General features: G+C 41.2%; 1 protein-coding gene across 25 annotated transcripts in view; it reads right to left on the bottom strand.

Annotated features, from left to right (window-relative positions):
* DTNA (dystrobrevin alpha) overlaps positions 1–22,094 on the bottom strand; it is a 259,746-nt gene that overhangs the window by 103,607 nt on the left and 134,045 nt on the right. For all 25 annotated transcript variants that reach the window (XR_006293973.1, XM_043558574.1, XM_043558573.1 and 22 more), the window contains exon 4: positions 14,448–14,528. Coding sequence is in view for 24 of the 25 variants with exons in the window: in XM_043558574.1 (XP_043414509.1) it covers positions 14,448–14,528 (81 nt within the window). In the remaining variant the exon portion in view is untranslated. The remainder of the gene's footprint in view (positions 1–14,447; positions 14,529–22,094) is intronic.

Genomic DNA, 22,094 nt, shown 5'->3' with positions numbered 1-22,094 from the left:
TATATATATACACACGTATACACACACGCATACACACACACATACACTCTAGTGTGTAGACAGGGGTGTGTATGTGTGTATGTGTACGCTCATGCACATACCCTCTCAACCCCCACCCACCTTGCTTAAAGTGACGGTAACTGTTGTCTGAGGCTTTGTTAGGATTCGGTTTCCAATCTCTGAGACAAGCAGGTGCAAGCAGGGAGAATTCTGATGTCGACTTACTCATCAAATCCCATAGCAAAGGGGGTAGGTTCTTTCTCCTGAAACCAATTCTTCCCTCCCCAGATCTAAGTTTCCTGACTTTCAGGAAAATTCCCCAGCAGGAATTTCCCATTGTGACCACTCTGTAGATTAGGAGAACCCAGTTCAGGTGCTTTTTCCAATTAGGTTATACTGCAGGTTTCAAGTGTCGAACTGTGTTCATTCACATAGTGGATTATTAAAATATGTTTGTAGGATTATAGGAGAGTTCATTATGGAGATTCATTCACTTAGTTTTTCAAGAAAATTCTGATACCCTTAGCACTAAGAGGAGCACACATGGAAGCATTGAGTTTTTCCTAGGACAGCTCTCACATGCCAAGTCTCAGTCAGTATTCGAAATGCCAACTAGTTTTAAGTAAGAATGCTTTCAAGGAGCCTCCCATGTGGGTCAGACTGCCACATGGGCAGGGTGTGAGGAGGTGGAGAGAAGAACATGTCCCCTTGTGAGTGTCAGGAACAACTTCAGGTTCCTCTTCAAACTCATTGTCTCGGCCAGGCGAAAACCAGCCTTCTATCTTAGCCTTCCATTAGAGAGACTAACAACTTCATAAGTATTTATTCAGCCCTTATTATGTTTCAGTATTCTTCTGCGTTCTAGAATTAGAGTGAAGAAGACAGGCAGGTCCCTGAGCACACAGAACTTACAGGTGGTGGAGAACAGAGGGACCCAGCAAGGAGCATGGCATAGGCAACAACAATCTAGTTTCTCTTACAGAGAAAAATGGGCTTAGAGATCGTGGACTTGGATTCAAGTGTTTCTTCATGCACAACAGGAATAATAATATCAAACTTTCTTATAGGTGTTCTGGGGCACAACAGAAATTACATGGAAAAGAGTAAACTCTGAAGCACCATCTACAGTTTAGGCATTATTCTTATTTTTGAGAGAAAACAGGCATTAACATTTACTTTCATAATCTGATAAAACTATAACCTCCCAATTCTTTCAATTCTTTGCCCCACTTTGTCAGTGATAAAGATGTTTGTCCCTTAATATAAGATTTCTTCTATAATTTCAGGTTTGTTTTTCTCTTTTTAAAAATGTTTCCTTTGTTTTTGAGAGACAGAGAGAGTGTGCTAGTGGGGGAAAGGCAGAGAAAGAGGGAGACACAGAACCTAAAGCAGGCTCCAGGCTCTGAACTGTCAGCGCAGAGCCCAATGTGGGGCTCAAACTCCTGAGCCGTGAGATCATGACTTGAGCGGAAGTTGGACACTTAACTGAGCCACCCAGGTGCCCCTCAGGTTTGTTTTCCTCTTAACGGGTGTGATGATAGAAATCTGTAAGAGACTGTACCAGAGTGATGACTAGTTTAGTTGACTTCCAGATCAACTACTCATCTTGAAATTCAGAAAGCCTCAGCTCATGAGAAGAAAAGAATATGTCAATGTGTCACTAACTTATCATACATCTATTGCACATATAGGCATTAACATACAGAGGGAGACGGCCATATGCTTATACATCCAGAGCTGGGAAAGGAAGCAAGAAATGAGATTCCATCACATTTTGAAAAGAAATGAAATCCAACCAGTAATTTTAAAAATTCTACAATACATTATGCTTGATGTTAGAGGGGACTAAACAAAATACGAGAGCCTGGGATTCTAATTCCCACGGGGAGAGACATGTTCAGATGGCCTAACCGAACATCAGGATGAGACACTCTGTCATCAAAGGGCCACATCCATAGAACAGATTAAAAAACAAAACAAAACACTACTGGAGTTCAAAATACAGTGATGCTATGCAGGCTGGAAACTTTGGAAAGGTGTAGAGGAGGAAGAGGTAGGGCTCGAGCTGGTTTCTGAATCACAGCAGGATCTGACACATAAAGATGAGTTGGGGAGGATACTCCGGGAAGAAGATGATCTAGTGACCGAGAGCAGAGAACAATGAAGGAAGAAGGCGCAACCAGGTCTTGCACTGACCTGACTGGGCCAGCAGAATGTACTGGGAAGCAGGGTCTGTCACTTTGTAACCTTTCCTATTGTCCATTATTTGACACTTGTCTAATTTTTCAGTGAGCAAACAGATCAAGAATTTGCATCCCGTGAAGTTTCATACTAAGTTTCATTTTCAAAATACCTAATGTGAGCTAATTCCCATCCCTGTCTACAGCCAACCAGTCCAGTGGTGAAAATCAGAAGTGCTCTTTGGAGCAGTGAGTGCGTCTCGAACTGTGGCCCCCGATTCCACAGGTCTGGAGTTTGGCCAGGGTATCCCCAGGTTTTGGCTGTTCCTTCGGTGATTTTGAAGAGCAAGGATGTTTGGACCACTGCAAGGGAGCATGACTTAACGAGACAAGAGACAGGAAGAAGAGGAAATGGATGTCTTGAGCCAGGGGAATTCATATAAAAGGTATCACAAGAATCCTGGGAAAATTGTGGTCAAGAAAGCCTTGTGCAAATTCGCCGGTCGTTAAGATTTTCTCAAGTAAACAATTTATTTTTATGTCCTATCAGGTCTTTGATCATGACAAAATAGTGTTTAAAAAGCTAGTAGGGAAGAGAAATTCAGTTCAGTTGCATGCTTTGCCAGGGTCAACGAATGCATTTTCATGTGATTACACTCTAGATATTAGCCACCTTGACCAAACATGGAGTTGGGAAAGAAAATGTTAATAAAAGACAAGTTTTGTATTTGATTTCCATTCATGAGCCATGAGCTGCATCTTTCTAAAATATGAATCTGAACAGCATTTGAGTAGCTCACCAAATTATTTTATGCTTCCAAAGTCAACATCTTCCTTGCTCCCACAGTATACCTTTATCACCAAGATGGTTCTCTTTGCTAAGGATCCTTGGAGAGAATCATCATAGCTTACAAAGATCGCATTTTAGTTTTACTTTTAGTTTCCTGGGTAAGGTGCATGATAGAATCGAAAGGGCTTCAAGAAAAGGCCTACAACATATTTTTGGTGTAAAATCAAATAGGATATCATGCCAATCCTCAAAGGCCCTGGGAGTACATCTACTGCCTATTAGGAAAAAGTATTCAGTTTTTCCTTAAATTGTGTTTGTAGACCAGCATCATTATTCAAAATGAGGTATAATAATTGTTGGCTCAATAGCTGTCATACTGTAAATTAAATTTAACTAAATTCAATTGAGCAAGCATTTATTAAGCCTATTATTTTCCAAAGTATTGTACCAATGATTGTAAAAATAATAAGAGAAAGTAAATGAAAAGAAAGATCTGAACAATAACTAATTTCTCATTGCCAGCGTTTAACTTTGTTCGGAATATATTTAATAACTTTAGAAGCAAGAAGATTTAGTATCTTATCTCCTCTCTGGGTAATCATTTTAGCCTTCACTACATGGTTTGTTTCTTCGATGTCCCTTTAGCATTCCCTACATTGTAGTGGCCCAGTTTGGGTTTTTACTGCCTTCCACTTAGATTTTTACAGTAAGACTTAGTCATCGTCAGTGTATGCCCTTTTCCATCTGCCCTAAGAAATGGTGTAAGTCCCAGCTCTGGCTATGCCAGGCCCCATTGCCTATCGAGTAAAATCCAAGCTTCTAAGCTTGAAAACCAATGTTTGAACTCCAGTCTCCCAATCTTTAACCTCATTTCCTACTCATTTCCAGCTTTTTCCAAGAGTCTTATGACCCAGACATGTTGGGCTTCTTATAATTCCAGAATATGCCATTGGCTTTCTTGCACTGGCTTTATACTCTTCATCAGGTGCACTCTTCATTTGGCTGTCTTTCAAAGCATTACATACATGTGTGCCCGAGGAGGCCCCAATACCTTTATGTGGAACTATGCTCTCCCATTTGTTGCTCCTGGATAACGTCATATATCAGATCATTCACGACACTCTAAATTTCCCACAGTTATTAATGGACAGGCTGTTCCCTCCACTTTTTAAAAATATTTATTTATTTATTTTAAAAGAGAGAGAGAGGGAGAGCAAGAATTCCAAGCAGGCTCCACGCTGTCAGACACAAGCCCTGATGCAGGGCTTGAACCTATGAACTGTGAGATCATGACCTGAGCTGAAATCAAGAGTCGGACGCTCAATTGACTGAGCCACCCAGGTGTCCATCTCCACCTTTTTTTTGATAAGCCTTTGACTGAACTTCGGAAGAGAGGAGGGTCTCTGAAATGATGAACTAAATTTTATGGTTAGGGTCATGTATGCTTTTGGGGGAAAGGATCTGTGGCTTTCATCAATTCTCCCAAAGATACACGAGGAGAAAAGTTTAAGAACCACAGCACTAAATTATACTAACTTGAAGACATGTACTCTGTCTTGTTCATCTTTGTATTCCTCAGAGCTACTTGCATAATGCCTTGTTCAAACTGGGTGCTCACTAATGCTTAGTGAATGGAATGGGGTAGAGTGTCTACTCCGTTTGTCAGACCCTACATATAACCTCTAGAAGCTTTCCCTTTACTGCAGCATGTCAGGAAAGCTCAATGAGACGCATTGAGCATGACTTCCCACAGGACTTTCATTATTCCTTACACACTATGACTTGAACAGATGGCCAGAATCTCAGATGCCAGAGGCCACGTTTCAAGAGAAAGAGCATCCACAAGGCTGGCAACCATGAGGCACAGTCTTCTTCTTTATAGCTCTCAGTTGCTCTCAGTGACCCTGCATCATGTGCCAATGCAGCCATGGTGAACACTAACAAAGTACACAGGGACACAGAAGAGCAGGTAAGGGGCAATCGGCAGGGAAGTGTCATTTTTTTCTGCACTCACTCTGTACCATTTAAGTATATAATTAATTGTCTTTGTGCAATAGGAGTAAAAAATGGGACAGAAATTGAAAATGCATTCCATTCACCCATTCAGAAAATAGTTATGATTCAGTTTCCTAGTGCTTGGAAAACTGTTTGGGAGATATGTTAGCATTTGGGGTGAAGAGATCTCTAGATGGCTAATCAGCAGTACAGATTGTCTGCAGGTATCTTGAGTGAAGTTAATATGAGAAATGTATCCTTTTAAATTTTTTATTTAATTTTATTTTTAAAAAATATTTTAATGTTTATTTATTTTTAAAGTTTTTTTTTTTTTAATGTTTATTTGTTTTTGAGAGAGAGACAGAGACAGAGTGCAAGCAGGGGAGGAGCAGAGAGAGAGAGAGAGAGAGACACACAGAATCCAAAGCAGGCTCCAGGCTCCAAGCTGTGAGCACAGAGCCCGATGTGGGGCTTGAACTCATGAACCACGAGATCACAATCTGAACCGAGGTCAGATGCTTAACCGACTGAGCCACGCAGGCACCCCTAATGTTTATTTACTTTTGAGACAGAGAGAGAGAAAGAGATTGGGAGGGGCAGAGAGAGAGGGAGACAGGATCTGAAGCAGGCCCTAGGCTCTGAACTGTCAGCACAGAGACTGATGTGGGGCTCGAAATGATGGACTGCGAGATCATGACTTGAGCCGAAGGCGGACGCTTAACCGACTGAGCCACCCAAGTGCCCTGAGAAATGTATCTTTTGAAAAAAAATCTTTAAAAGGCAGTAGAAAACACTAATGAGGAAATGTCCAACACAGAAAACCAAGATATACAGGAGGCAATGTTTCAGACCCCTCTCTTGTATCTTTTCAAAACCTTGGCTCACCTTTTCTCCAGCCCCTGCAGAAGGAACCATCATGGCACAGACTTTGATCAGCTCAGGGCAGCTGCAACCAGACAGCACCTGGCCTCAGGCCCTTGCTCCATACCTTCAATGGAACACCTGGAACCTGCCTAGCACTCACACAAGTGTAACCCAGAAGCACGGGGGTATTAACACTTGTAGGCCCCCCTTGACCAATGCAGGACAGAGCAGCTAGATTAGTACTTCCTCCTTGTGTCCCCTGGCTGGAGAGTTCTGCGGCCTTTCAAAAGGTTCCTTAGAAATTCCTGCATTGTCTGTTGGCTTTCCTCCCTCGTTCCACTTCTGCTCTGGAATGGCAAATGAGCAGGCTTCCACAGAAGCCTTGTTGTGGAGTCTGCCTTCCGGAAAACACGGGCTAATGCGCTGATTCTAGCCAAGTCCCTATAACTGGTTGAACCCTTTCAGAAAATAAATGAGAAGAAAATGGTGATTCTGACCATGTTCAAAAACAGATTCTGATTCTGTGTGGTCAACATAACTTTTTGTCAACTTATCCTTTCCCACAATATGACATCACTTTCTTATTCAGCAGTGTTGGATTTGGGAATTAAAATGCATTATACTTGATCTTAAAGTGAGGTTTATTATTCTTGAGAAACTAAGCTGCTCAGGGCTGATGCATTATTAGCTTTGTAGCAGGCTCAGTGGTCCATATGCTTCACCAACATTGCAGGACAGGCTCTCTGTTTACCATGGCATTTGGCTAATACTTGGAAGTTAGAAGCTGAGTTCTCAGATGATTTTACCTGGTGTTTATTCAGGGGAATCCACCTAACACCTCTTATGCTATGCTCTCCTCATCCGGAATGAACAGAACCTTACCGTTCCTGATTAAAAAGGAGGTCGAGTGGAATTCATAGCCCAACACCATGAATGATCAAAAATAGCTAGACAATTTATTTCAAGAGCTACAGATATACTTGATTTCTTTAACCACCACACTTATAAGTAATTTTTTTTCCCTCAGAAAATGACAGTTTGCTCAGGGGGCTGACAGGCTAGATATAAGCTTACATAGCGAAGTTTTACAGCGTATCTACTATTTGATACTCACAAAATCTGAAGATTTCTTAAAAACAGACCATATCATTAGATTCTAAACTTGAGGTTTTTCTAATACTCTTCTAATACTAATTTATACACTAAGGAATATTATCATACGTCCCCCCCATCGTCTAGAATAATGCTTGGCATGTAGTACACCTCAGTCCACATTTGTTGGGTGAGTAAATAAATGAGTGACTGCTGGTGACACCAACAAAATGTGAACACAACCTCCTTGGTTTAGTTGTCATGGATCACAGGTGTGGTTATGTGGGAGTGGCCACTATTCTATCCTTGTCCTCCTGACTGTCTTTGGTTTCATCTTAGTGTTTACCAGAGCCCCCAAGGTCCTGGAAGCCAGGCTGTGGGACAGCAACCTCTGGGGGGCCCTTCATTGCTCACTGGCTCTGGGCTGATCCAGTAGGTGTCCATGAACACAGCTTGGCAGACCATAAGGGAAGGCCATTGAGTCTTACTTGCTGGATGGGCCTGGGAAGCTTGAAAGGCATTCCTGTGCACTCATCACTCTTTCCCAACGGGCTGGGGCATTTAAAGATGAGGTTCTTTCCTAAACCGCTAGCGCAAAAGTGTTCGGTTGTCCTGATTTCCTGGTATAATGCAGAAGCGGAAGAAAGGGAAGAAGCTGCTTTAATTAAACCCATATCACATGCACCAGAACCTTAAAGGCATAGCTTTGTGTCTACCAGAAGTGTGCTCTAGTTAAGAGGAAGTGACTTTGCCATAGGTCCAGGGTGCCCGGAAAGAAGCTGGGTCTTCATCCAGGGTGCCTGGAAAGGGGCAGGTTCTTCCGTGCAGGGTGCCTGGAGAGGGGCTGGTTCTCCACTGCCATATCACACAGGCATCTTGAATGGTCTTATGTTCTGCTGTCCCCACCAGCTTCGCCCCAGGGAACTTTTAGGAATGTAGTATTCTAGCGCGATGTCCTTCTCTTTATTCTAAACAAGTGTCTAGAAAGAATTTCATCAAGAATGAAAATATGTATCCAAATCACTTGGAACACAGATCATTACGCTCCAAGGTTTTGCCATCTGCCACTTATTTCCCTAATTGAACATTCCTGCTCTTCCTTGTGACTCTTTGAGAGGAAAGAGTCCTATCTCTCGCCTTCAGACATACCTCTTTTGGGATCTGTTCCTATTGCTTGAGATTTTACTTTGAACTTTGGTTTTTCACCCAAGGCTGTCTATGTCATTACCTGGAAAGCAGAAAAGTCCATGATCTTGGGCAGTGTGGTAGGCAGAACCCTAAGATGCCCCCTTCCTCTTCATACCTCCCTGGACAAGATTCCTGGTCCTCAGTGTTGATATACCTTCTCCATTGTTTAAGCAAATGCTTATTCAGTTACTGCTGTGAAGGGATTTTGCAGATGTAATTAAGGTCTCAAATCAGTTGACCTTAAGATAAGGAGATCTTCTGGGTGAGCCTGACCTAATCACTTGAGTCTTTTATTTTTTTATTATTTTTAATGTTTATTTTTGAGAGAGAGAGAGAGAGAGAGAGAGAGATGAGAGCGTGTGATTTGGGCATAGAGAGAGGGAGACACAGGATCTGAAAGAGGCTCTGTGTTGTCAGTGCAGAGCCCGAAGCGGGGCTCAAACTCATGAACCAGGAGATCAACACCTGAACTGAAATCAAGAGTCGGACGCTTAATGGACTCAGCCACTCAGGCGCACCCATAAGTCTTTTAAAAGAGGAGCGTTTTCTCTGGCTGATCCCAGAGGAGGAAGTCAGAGAGACCCACTCTACCTGGCATTGAAGTAGAAGCAAACATCTATGGGGCCACGTGGCAAGGAAGGCAGGGGGCTTGTAGGAACTGGGAATGGTCTCCAGCTGACTGTCCACAGGAGTGGAGACCTCAATCCTTCAACCATAAGGAAATGAATTCTGCCAACAGCCAGTTCACTCAGAAGAGAGCCACAGACCTTGTGAGACCCTAGGCTGTGTTTGATTTCTGACCTACGGAAAGTGGAAAGAGTAAGATAGTAAATGTGTGTTGTATTAAGTCGCTAAGTATGGGGTAATTTGTTATGTAATGATAGAAAACTGGTACAGGCCACCAAAATCCCACATACTTAAGAATATGGCAGGGAGGAAGAATATGCTGGCACACCCAATCAAAGAAAAACGAACGGGGTATTAGTATTTATTTCTAAAAACATATGTAAAGCCTACTCCTGAAGCATAAGACTAGTCAGTTGGCTGGTGAAAAGTGAATCTAGTGAAGCATACTCATTCACTCATAGAAAAATATTTATTCAGGACCCACCACATATATAGCACTCACATGGGTTAATTTCACAGTGACAGAGAAGCCATTAGGTAAACCGGTGTCTGCATTTTTTTTTGTTGTTGTTGTTCTAGAAACCCTGAAAGAAATTTAGAGCTATTAAAGGCAAAGCATGTGTTCTAACTTTAAATTATAACCGGATGGGGGCGCCAGGGTGGCACAGTTGGTTAAGCGTCCGACTTCAGCCAGGTCACGATCTCGCGGTCCGTGAGTTCGAGCCCCGCGTCAGGCTCTGGGCTGATGGCTCAGAGCCTGGAGCCTGTTTCCGATTCTGTGTCTCCCTCTCTCTCTGCCCCTCCCCCGTTCATGCTCTGTCTCTGTCCCAAAAATAAAATAAACGTTGAAAAAAAATTTTTTTTAATTATAACCGGATGAAGAATACTTATAAAAATGTTTCTTTTATTAGAGGGAAGACATTTGAGAAGCTCTGAAAGCTCAGATACTAATATATACCTTTCCTCTTTTCCTTTTAAGTGAAATTTTAATTAAATTTTAGCTGATATGAGTGACAAAAGGAAAATCCAGACTGTGACCAGAAGAACTAAAGGAAAGTGCCTCCGTACTTTTGTTTCTACTATTAAACAGGAGGGATTTGAGATTTCCGATTTATTTCTCTCATTCTCTTTTATTGTTCATGAACTTAAGGCTGCGTTCCATTGACTCCAAAGTAATTTCTGAAAAATGATCTGCTGACATTACAGGGTATCTGGATCATTAACCATGTCAGCGCTGACCGAGGAAATAATGTTCTGGCAGAAAATAGTTATTTGTTTAAAACAAAGGCTGAGAATGTTGCCATTTCACACATCCTTATGCCTACATGGCATATAGGGTATTTATTTTTGTGGAAAGTTCTTAGGAAACCCAGAAGTTAAAGAGAAGGCTGTTGATTAGAAAGCAGTATTAGGAATAGTATGCATATTCTCCATTCAGTCCTATTCCTCCTAGAAACTAAGACTGCCAACTTGCTGCCCCCTAATTTTTAGGGGTACAAATTCCTTTGTTCCATTAGGGAATGTGCTAGTCATGGCACGGGGAGGGAGGGTATGACAGTGTGCAAAGATGAAGGGTAAGGGAAAGAAGCTGACTTAAAAATAGATCCCATGGAGGAAAGTTGAAGGAATAAAGAATCTTCTGCTTGAAAAAAGAAAAGATGGGGGCGCCTGGGTGGCTCAGTCAGTTAAGTGTCCAGCTCTCGGTTTTGGCTCAGGTCATGATCTCATGGTTTGTGAGTTTGAGCCCTGCATTGGGCTCTGTGCTAGCGTGGAGCCTGCTTAGGATTCTCTCTCTCTCCCTTTCTCTCTACCCCTCCCCTGCTCGCACTGTCTCTGTCTCTCTCAAAAATAAATAAACTTGAAAAAGGAGAAAAAGAAAACAGAAAAGATGGTTTCTCACAATTTTTGTTTTCTTTTCTTTTTAATGTTTTTTTTTTTTGAGACACACACACACACAGCCACGCACGCACACACACACACAGCACGAGCAGTGGAGGGGCAGAGAGAGAGGGAGACACAGACTCTGAAGCAGGCTCCAGGCTCTGAGCTGTCAGCACAGAGCCCGATGTGGGGCTTGAACTCATCAACTGTGAGATTATGATCTGAGCCAAAGTCGGCTGCTCAACCAACTGAGTCACCCAGGTGCCCCACAATTTTCCTTTTATAACAGAGGTTGGTAAATATCTTTTGTGTGTGTGTGGATAATGGGGCACTACTGTATTACATAGTAATATTATGTAGATTTTACGATGGCATATATATAATAAGAGAAAAATTTATACAATGATGAAATTAAAAATATAATAATGGAGTGCGATTTTTTTTTAATGCTTGTCTGCCAATGAGAAGACTGGAATTTTTGTGGGGAGGGATAACATTTTGCTTAACAGGGATTATAAGTAGCATTCCCTATTCTAAAATTATTAAAAATATTCATCTGTAAAAACTCCTATTTCACAGTCTAGACAAAAGTTAGGGCTGCATTTAGTGCACAGGCTACAGTTTTCTAGCCTTTTATAATGGAGGCTTTTTAGAATCCTGGGAACCAGTTATTCTCAGCATCCATCAGGAATTGTATTAAAGGGAATGAACATGAATGGCGGTAATAGGAATCAGTGTTCTATATGGGAAACCATAAAGAGAGTAGGCAAGGGCTGTGGGGGACAGAAATACAGGGAATTAACTAACCCTTCTGATATCTGAGATCAGATAGAAAACAAATCTCTTAAAAGTCTATATCCAGACAATATTTTTTTGTAGGCGATGACTTCACAAGGGTCAGTTTTTATGCTTTTCACCTCTATCATGTAGTTTATAAGTTTAGTTTTGTTAATGTACAAAATCAATTTTACCTCTAAATAAGGTCTGGACTGAAAAATAACCGGTTCTCCATCAAAGTCCATTGATTTCTACGAAGTAAATGCTATGTAAGAATTTCCAATAAAGCAATGTACTTACAAACACACTACCTGGACTTTTTGTTCTTATTGCTTTCATTGTAGAGTAAAACTCCATTACAAAGTACAATTATTTATGGTGGATTATGTTTCATTGCAGACGAGAATGACCTTCCTCTAAGGGGGGGTAGGTTCAACGTTGACTGATATTATGTCACATAAACATCAGGTCCTGGTTATCTTAAAAAGAAGGCTCTACCTTTAAGATAAAACAGACTCAGCTGTGTTAGCATTTTGCAAGACCCTCCAGATCACAACTGTTATATTTATTGTCAGGAAGGAAAACTCAGCAAACACATATTGTACGTGCATGCAATGCTTCTGCTCAAGGTGGAAATGATTTTATAAGGCAGCTTCATTTAGCATCCGAAACCTGCTCATTTCTCTTCCTTAAGCCTTAGTTTTGTATAGTTTGCATAGAACGTAATTTTTTCCTCATCTTAAAATAGATGAAGTTTGTCAGGCATAACACTTCCCCGTGTAATGTCCACTAACTCTTTAAGAATCAGGCTAGATGTCTCCCTCTGCAGGGAACTCCTCTTACTGGCCCTCACACCCAGGTAGGGCACTGCTTCCCTGGTGCTCCCACAACACTGCACACATATCCCTACCATTACACTTCCACACTGAGTTAGGAGTCTGTTTAAAATTCCATCCGCCCAGTTAGACTTGGGGCAACTTTAAGGCAGAGAGCGTGTCTTACTCACATTGCTTCATCCCGGGCACCTAAGCATGGTGCTGAACACACAGGAGGAGCTCATTATAAGCTTTCTAAATTAAAAGGTAAATGAATGGGTGCACTGAGAGTCAACTGGGCAGGTATGAAAGTTCTATTTCCACCCAGGGATGGACTAGCACTGTTTTCCCCGAGATCAATGTGACAATGACATGATGCTGGATGCAGGATAAGGATGAAGACCGGAAAAGAATAGGAAGAGGAAAAGGAGATGCCCCAGGAATGAGAAAGGGCCATGACCTGAGAGCAGCAGGAAAGCAATGTCACCCCAGGGTGGCGGGAGCCAGTTAGGGCCTTTGTGATGTTGGCTGCAGGGGTGGTTGTCAAATCACTGATTCTTTTTTTCTTCTCTCTCTCCTTCCCTCCCATCCCCCTCTCCCTCCCTCTTTCCCTCCCCCACCCTCCTTCCTTCCTTCCTTCCTTCCTTCCTTCCTTCCTTTTCTTTATTATTTACTTTTTAGTTCACCCCTATGATTTTGTAATGCCTTTTTGCAATTTCCTGTCTCTGCTGAAAGACCTGAGGAAACTCTGCTTGGCAAAGCTCTGAGGACAGAATTCTTGTCCCTGCTCCTTCTCCTCACCCTTCTATTTTAAGGACCATTGAGTGGTAATGAGGAAATCACGTGGGAGGATTCTATCACTTTTTCACTGCCGAAAACATGGAGATTTTTCCTTGTGTTTTAATATGGGTGGTGGGGTTGGGGAGGTGGGGGGAGAAAAGCTTTTCTTTAATGTGAGCCTCTTCCTTGTCCTCAAAAGACCTTTTATAGACTCATCAGTGCCCAGGACTGCAAGGACATCTACAAATTCCTTCCTCCATCTGTAGTGTACAGTGTTCTTCTCATTGCCTCCCCACTTTCTTTTTTTTTATTGGTTTAGCTTCCTGAAAGGAGTCAAACATGTCTTCGATATTTTGCTGATCTGTTTTTACTCCTTTGTCATCCTGCCCCAAACTTCAGCCCCGTGTCCAGCCACTGAGGCTGAGGAATAAGCTGTAGATGAGCAACTTGAAGACCAAATACACATTGCCCACGCCATTAGTAACAATTTGCTGTAAGCCAGGAAGCCTGGGGCTGGGGCTGGCCTGCCCAGGGCCCCCAAGAAACACCTGCTGGAGACTCGGGGAGGGTAGAGGTGTGGAAACAGCTGGTTTCTACATTCGATGTTCGTAATCCCTAGGCCACTTATTCAAAACTGTGTATGTACTCAGGGGAACATTATGGTTTTCATTTTTCTAATCCATTCAATACTAATTAGAAAATAAGAACAGTTATTAATTTTTACAGCAGACAGTTTACAAAAAGAAAAGAGTAAGTTCATGTACAGGAAATATGAGGCGATTTTTCTCTCCAACAGAAAATGGATGGGGTGTGATATGATGGAAGCGACGGTGCAGCAGAAGATGTAAAGGGCTCGCTGTGATTAGTGATCTAGCTGGCCGCTGACATTTTAAAATTTGGGAAAAAGATGAAGCAAGTCCCTTCGTTTCTTAAAATATTACTGCCTCTTCTCTTCCTGTTGTCCGATGTAGGCAAATGTAGTCAATACTCTGAAACAAAGTGCTAATTTTGTAGCTTCAGAAAGAAAATTCTATGTTTTCCAGGAGCTTGTAAACATTCTCCCATACTTGCAAAGGACACACAAATACAAAGAGGACTTCACATTCAATATTTTATAAAGTTCTTGGAAGCCATTTTGATGGCACAGCATCGACACTACCAAGGCTACAGAAGAGAAGAAAAATATCCACCCAGATTTAAACCATTCCAAGGACAGGAAGTTGGACACATCTAGAGGCTTATCCATTTCAATACTTCAGCCGTTGAGAGCAGCAATTCAGCCTTCAGAATTACTTACGAATAGTCTCTCTACCTTTTGTGTATCATAGTCCTCTTTTTATTGCTGTGTAAACATATTTTTTTATCAACACTTAGGAGAAAAACAGTTTTAATAAACTATAACAAATGTAAACGATAGGATTCATGAGGGTAATTAGTCCAAACAACTGGCATACTTACAGTTGCATTTCTTCTGCACAAACCTAAGCTTGCATGCTGTTCTGTAGGTGGAGAGTCGGATACGATCCAGATCTTGAGCCCCTGGTGGGGGGAAGAAACGTACACATATGGTATGCCATGTGTGTGCAAAGGGATTTATAATATTTACAAAGAAAGCAACTACAGATATAACCCATTCATTTAATTTGATTTTACTTTTATTAGAACACAAACACAACTTTAAGACTTGAAAAGGTCTGGCCTCATACCCCTCAAACACTAGGGGAAAAGAACACAAGTATCCAACACGGGAGATGAGGTTGTCAATCATGTTTGTGGGCCAAGGAACACAGCCTCAGCCCTGCGGTGTCTGCCGCTTCTGAGAACAATCTAGTCAAGCTGTGACTTAACCAGCAAGATGACAGCACTATCATCCAATAACCATTTTAGATGCGCGGTGATTGGTCATCAGAATACGGCTGTGAGGTGAGTACTCGCTGAAAGCTGGGCCTCTTTGCTGTGTGACTAATTGCTTTTAGAAACCTCAGTTTTCTCATTTGGAAGATGGGGGTGATGATACTACTATTAATTATTTTACAGAATTATGAGGATATATGAGTGACTATAATTAAGCACAGAGGGCACTGCCTGGCACGTAGTTCGAGCTGTGTAAGTATTCATTAGTATTACTAGGGTCTATCCTGCAAACCTGCCTGTCAACCTCACAGGAGACTTTCTAAAAACAACCACTACTCTTTTTTATACCGGAGCTTCCGTTTCCTCTCTAACATAGAAGTACGTGTTCCCCATATTCTTCAACTACTTTCCTCATTCTACTCTTCCTCTCAAGAATCCAGCATGGTTTCTGATGCTCACAGCACCAGGTCTGAATGTTCTGCTCAGAATCCAAGCTCTTCCCATGCCACCTACCCAACGGTATTTCCCACCACCCTCTATCCAGGACCTCTGCCCGGCTTGGGCGAGTCTCCACACAATGCCCTGCAGATGGGCTCTTTGTCCCATTCACACCAGAGATCCTGGTGGTCCTCCCACCCTTCTCTGAATGGGCTCATCTCTAGACTGTGTCTAAGACAAAGCAGACTTTCAACAAATGTCTGTTCTTTTCTGCTTCTCAATACTTGGCATTCGTTAAGCCCTGTTTATGGTTCATAACAGATATAAAGGCAGAGAGCTATTTTTGACATATATTGAACTTCACCAGTAAAAGTGCTACATGAATGCTTCAAAATATAATAGGGCAGCAAGTAAATGAGCTGGCCTAGAAGTAATTATATTGGGAGGCCAATTAAGTGCTTTTCTAATCAAACTCGGGATGAATTAGCACGTGTCCTGCACTGAGAGCATCAACATTCCCTTGATTCAAACTGATCTCTTTAGATTCATTCACAAATGATACCAATACTCCTATTGCTTTATAGTTTTATGAGGCAGATCATTAAACATTCATTCTTATGAGAGTTGATTACTTGACAAACAGGCTCATTGATACTGAGTTCCTGAAGAACCAAAGAGAGAGGGCTTAACCCTCACCCAGTGCAGGAATTCTCCTAAACGGAGAATGTTCTCAAGAGCGGGACAGGTAGACAATGGCCATAGAAGATTATTTCCAATGACAGGAATGATTATCACTTGTGAAAATAAATGACTAGAGTCAGTAAACCTTAACCTGTCATTTCCCAGTTATGTGAACTTTGACAAGTTTTTACTTGGTCTCTGATTTCTTCATGTATATGGAGATAACAGCATCAGCTTTACCAGCTGGTAACCTCTGAAGCTTGTATATAGTGAGCACCTACTAGCAGGTGGGACTCCTAAAAAGGTTTCCTGTACATTTCCTTAGCAACAATAAGTGATAGAAATTTCTTTTTTGTATTTGAGCTTTAATTTGCCTCCTGATAAGTTCAATCCACTTGATGTGATTTCCCTTCTGGAGACACAGAAGCTTTGCTTCTAGCCACTTGATAATTTACACATTGGGAAGCACCTTGATTAGCATCTTCATTACCATCTGAAGGCTATGTAGAAAAGCCCCTGCCCTTGAGGAGTTTAAAGTTTGGCGGGGACATAACCTCTTGACCTTTTGACATTGGAGCCGTTCAACTCCATAACCATCGCAAGCACAATGTCTATCACAGAGTGAGGCCTACAATAGGGCTTCAATACGTGGATGTTGCTATCATTATTCTCTATTACCATCAGAGAGTTTTGAGACCTTCATCCATTCTGGTCCTTCTGCTCTATGGATGGCTCACATCTCATTGAAGTGAGATATACAAAATTAACCCAAATTTGCCTCCTCTGTATAGAATATATAGAAAGCAATCATGACCAGTTTTGATAGGGACAATTATGAATGCAATTAATTTTTTTTTTATTTTACAGAGAGAGAGAGAGAAAATGGGAGAGAGGGGCAGAAGGAGAGAGAGACAGACAGAGAGAGAGAGAATTTTAAGCAGGCTCCATGCTCAACACGGAGCCTGATGTTGGGCTCGATCCCAAGACCTCAGGTTCATGACCTGAGCCAAAATCAAGAGCTGGGACGCTCAACTGACTGAGCCACCCAGGCACCCCACGAATGCAATTTTAAAAAATAAATGGCTCGTTCCTCTAGTTCTTTTCATTAAAAAGTTGAAAAAAATCATATGTATTTACATATGATCACATCTTTTCTATTTTCTACTTAAATGCTTATTTGGAGGCTGAAGATAGGACTTCATATTTATCTGGTTAGTTTCTTTTAATTTTTATCTCATGCTTGTAATTGTTCTGATAGTTTTAAAAATTTTGATTTTGCCACTGGCATTTCCAAGGGCTTTCCCAGTTTTGTGTCCTCTGTAAATCTGAGAGGCTCATTTAGAAACTTAATTCTCTAGGGTTCTGGATAACCAGAGACAGAGAGACTATCAGAAATACCTGAACACTAAATCTGCCTTTTCCCCTGATGAGGATGTACTTTTACTGATGCTGAGCTTGGCTCAACAGTCAAGAGAGTCTCAATATCTGAAAATAATCCTTTAAAAGAAGACATTAGGGACATAGATTAGTTGCGTAAGTTCTTTAAGAATAATGATAATCCGCAGGTATAAAAGGGCTGTGATGCAGCAGACAATTAAATGTCTTAGTTCCACCAAAACTTTATCCTCTGAGGACAGAAATACTAGCTCCTCTGCACCTCCCTCTCATAGAGGCTCTAGGGGCAATTTGGCAAAGGTGCACCTCTCCTACATGTAGTAATGATGATGCTTAGGGACGGGAGTGCACTGACTGTTCTCCCCTGCCCTATCATGATGTGGACTTAACTGACCCTCTTTTTGTTCAAGAATCAGGAAGGGGTTTGAGGGTCTCTAGATGTTTCCTATTTGTATAAGTTCTTCCTGGCTGAAGTTCAAAGGGGATGCACCTTGCACAGACCATGTAAGTGGCAACCACAGGATCCATCTGGATTCTGGGACCCAAAAACGCTGAGCTGAGACATGCTGCACAGGCTCTTGCTCTGCTTATCCCCCTTGTTTAAAATATTTATTTGTCCCACCCCCAGTAAACCAGAAACTTAATTCAGTTTTACATGGGTATTCTCTTCTTGAAAGTCTATAAGTTTGTAGTTTGCCTTGGGAGTAGTTGCAGGTCTTCTGTGTCCAAGTTATTGGTTAAAACCAAGCACCTGAACAGGGCCACACATAGACTCTTCTAGTATGCTACTAGAGGCTGCCTTCCAAGTTGATTGACCCATTGCTTATTCCTGCAGATATGGTCACAACACCACCTATAAATCAACCTAATTGTATGGCAAACTGACTCACATCTCCAACACATGCACAACATAAGAGACTTTGTCAGTATCTTGTTGAATTAAGGTTCATTTTTATGCTATAGTATTTTCCTGAGCTAGCAGTCTAGGAGCCTTATTAAAAAGGGAAATTAGCTGACTTAATTCCTTTATAAAAAAGAATTTGAATAAATGTATAAAGAAGTCAATAGAGCAATCCTTGTTCTTAGCATGTTGAAATGTCTAGGATTAGCACTATATTTTTTCCATGACCTGAAAATGAATCCATCTTATCATAAAACCTACAAGTTCATACCCTAGACTCTCAAGAATCCATATTCTTCCTTCTTAATAAAAAATGAGTATAGCATTTCCCTATTTTTAATTTTTTTGCAATGGTCTCGCTATTTCTGAAAAAAATGGATGATACTTTTTCCCTGTATTATTGTAGCACTGGGATATAATTCTTTAAAACATGCAGATTCAACTCATTTAAATAATACCTTAGATTTGCTTCATAATTATACAGAAGGGACTGGGGCTAAATAATTAAGGGCAGAGATGAATATTACTGTCTCCACTTCTTTATATATTTGAAACTTTTCATAATGAACATTTAAAGCTAATCCACTTAAGGCAATTTGATGCTCTTGTATCTTGTCTTCCAATCTCTCATATCCACGTCATACTTGGAAGAAAGTGATAAAGACAAAAACAAAGATGCAGTTAAGAAATTCTGATTGATCACACTGTTATCTCCTACAAATCCTGTTTTTCCTTTCTTTTGTTCTTCCTTTCAAGATTTTTCTCTGCTCTTCCTCTCTGTCCTTCCTTTCCTCCTTCTCTCCCTCTCTTCCTTCCTCCTACCTCTTACATTCTTTCCCTCCATTCGTCCATCTATCTATTTATCCAACCAACCAACCAACCAACCAACCAACCAACCAACCAGCCTATCTTACCTACTTCTTGGCTTTAGTTTTATTACATTCTAATAATTTTTAAAATTTTTGTAATTATTTGTTTTGAGAGACAGACACAGTGTGAGTGGGGGAAGGGCAGAGAGTGAGGGAGACAGAATCCGAAGCAGACTCTAGGCTCTGAGCTGTCGGCAAGAGCCCGACATGGGGCTTGAACCCATGAACCATGAGATCACGACCTGAGCTGAAGTCCGACACTTAATCGACTGAGCCACCCAGGTGCCCCTAGTTTTATTACATTCTAAATAGTTTCACACAATTAAAGTATATTTTGCCTTTCATGTTTTGATAGCTCATTATAAAGCCTTTTATAAAGTCATTAAGATAATTAAATATCTCATTCATTTTTCAAATTTGCTCAACAAATATTTACAGAATAAAGATGAAGCCTATGAAGATTCCATGTCTGAACTCTTCCATGCTTGCTGATTGTGTGTGTGTGTGTGTGTGTGTGTGTGTGTGTGTGTGTATGTGAAGTAGAGAGAGAGTGAGAGAGAGGTAAAGGAGCTAGGGGGTCAAGGATAATGGTCAAATTTCTCTCTTAGGACACTTAGTGGGGTGGGGAGGCCCTCTCTGAGCCAAGGTACAAACAGGAGGCATAGGTTTGCAGGTGCGTGAATGAAGAGTTCAGTTTTGGGCTTACATGGATTGAGATGCTTGTGGATGTCCAAGTGGAGATATCAGCGGCAGTTGGAGATACAGATATGGAACTCCTGACTATGGAATATATTCTCAGAATTACCAACAAACATAAAATGTAGCAATTTGTCTTAACTGGCCCAAGACTGGGAATATTCTTCCAAGAGAAGTCTCTGCATACAGCCATGGGCACTGTTAGTGGAATAAATGGTGAGCCCACCTCAAGTTGTTTCATTAGTAGAAGCCTTGACAGTGAGGAAGCAAGGCTGGAGGGACACTGACTTTATATGCTGACTATTCTGGATAAGATGGTTCAGGAGAACATGGATGTGGTTTTGAAGGACTCCTTGAAACTTGGGAGCCATGACAATAAAGGTGAAGCCTTGAGAGAAAGTAAAATTGTATATGGAGGGAATTGTTCAAGAACAAAGCTTTGGTATGATCTGGCTTCAGGGTGTCTGGGATCTGCTAAGAGACAGAAAAAGAGAACGGCAGTGGTCAAAAACAGCAGGAGACCAGACTTGGGTGGTGACATCAGAGAGTATTTCCAGGATGGTGACCCATGGTATTAACATCTTAAAGAGGCTGAAGAGCAAGAGAAATGAAGAAGCAAGTGGAAATAGTCCCTGTACCCACCATGGCCTATAGTGGTGTGTATGGTGGGCTCATAGCAGTGGGCTCATTCGTGTCGTTGTTTTCAATTTTTGAAATCAAGTTTCCTAAAAGTCACAGTGTGCATTGCAAAATCATGCTGTAGGTTCCATTCCCATCAGCCACGTGCTGACTTGTAGTCCACTTCCTGAAGAACTATCTGCCTTTGAAGGATTCGGGTGTTTTCCAAGTACCTACACTTGCCTCCCTTTGATTTTCCATCCCCCCTCTGTGCAGAGGCCAGTGGTATCATTGTGATTTCTCCTCAGGCCCTTCCTTATCCTGTTAGATAGCCTTCCTTATTCTGAAGGAATGTCTTCCAATCACTCTCCTCTGATTAAAACCTACCTATCCTGTGCCCTGTAGGCTTTTAAACCAACATTTATTCAGCATCTAAAGAGAATGGATTTGAAGGTAAAGGTCTATGGTTTACCTTCCTTAACCTACCTTAGGAAGCATTCACAACAATGACTGACAAGTTCATAAGTAAGTGTCATATAAGGCCGAGTGATGTCCTCTGAGAGCAGAAAAACAGAGAAGGTGATTTAATTCCAAGAACAATTTATTCTGCTAAAAGCCAATCTGATAAACTTATTTGAGCTGATAAACTTATTTGATGGCTGAAAAGCCAAGGTGAGGATGACATTTACATTTAACTAGTCTTTTTAGTTTTAATCTAAGGTACCAAATAAACTGATAATTAGGGCATTATACTGAAGGGAATTTTTGATTAAGGGCAACCTGTCTAGAATTTCTTTAATTGAAGTTGGTGGCCACAGAGTTAGTGTTTCGTTTTGCTTTTTTTTTTTTTAAATACAAGGCTAGTCTTTTTTTGCTTATATGTGAGTCCATGCTATCCTTAATTTCATTTCTTTGCCATTTCTTTTTGCTTCTGAGGCCTGTGGTTATGAGCTCAGAGTAGATGTTTAATGCATATGTGCTGTAATCACCTGAATTTGCCTAAATTTCTTACCAGTTGTTCTTATCAATTATTGTTCTCTGTTCGCTATGTCCTTTGTTCTTTGGCCTTTGTAAGGCTAAGATGCCTTAACATTTCCCTGAGCCTGACTAAATTTCAGACAGGCTTCTTCCTGACTCTAAGCCTCTGAGCTCCTTTTCTTAGAGCATTTACTTTAGAAAACTTTTCATTGTAAATTCTCTGTCTGCCCCTTTGAGAAGTAATCTCCTAGCCTCTCGACAGTTTTACATCCCAGAAATATCTTTCTTAAGGACCTGGGAACCAAACCTTTGAAATGTAATCATTGGAGCAGATCTCCCAGTCTCTGTGGAGGGTAGAAGCTTAACTTCCTAATTGGGACAACTGGCAAACACAACTGATCACCTTCCCCACGAATAATCTTTAGGACTTTAGCAGTAGCTCGCTACTAGCTCACTCTGGCATTTAAAAACCCTCCTGCCTTCCAGGGAGTTGAGTTCAATCTCCCTTCTCTCGTGTGATAGTCTTGACGGCATTGCAATAGTCTTGAATTAAGTCTTCCCTGCCTTAACACCTTCACATGCAATTTTTCTTTGGCATTTGTAATTTCCGAAACAAAAATCTCTTTGGCACTTTCTTTTGCTGTTTAAAAAATAATTATTTCTAGAAAATACTCA

The sequence above is a fragment of the Prionailurus bengalensis genome, chromosome D3, assembly GCF_016509475.1.
Source record: "Prionailurus bengalensis isolate Pbe53 chromosome D3, Fcat_Pben_1.1_paternal_pri, whole genome shotgun sequence".
NCBI classification, from domain to species: domain Eukaryota; kingdom Metazoa; phylum Chordata; class Mammalia; order Carnivora; family Felidae; genus Prionailurus; species Prionailurus bengalensis.
Note: the sequence above shows the minus strand (reverse complement) of the source record. Positions and strands in the feature narration are given on the sequence as shown.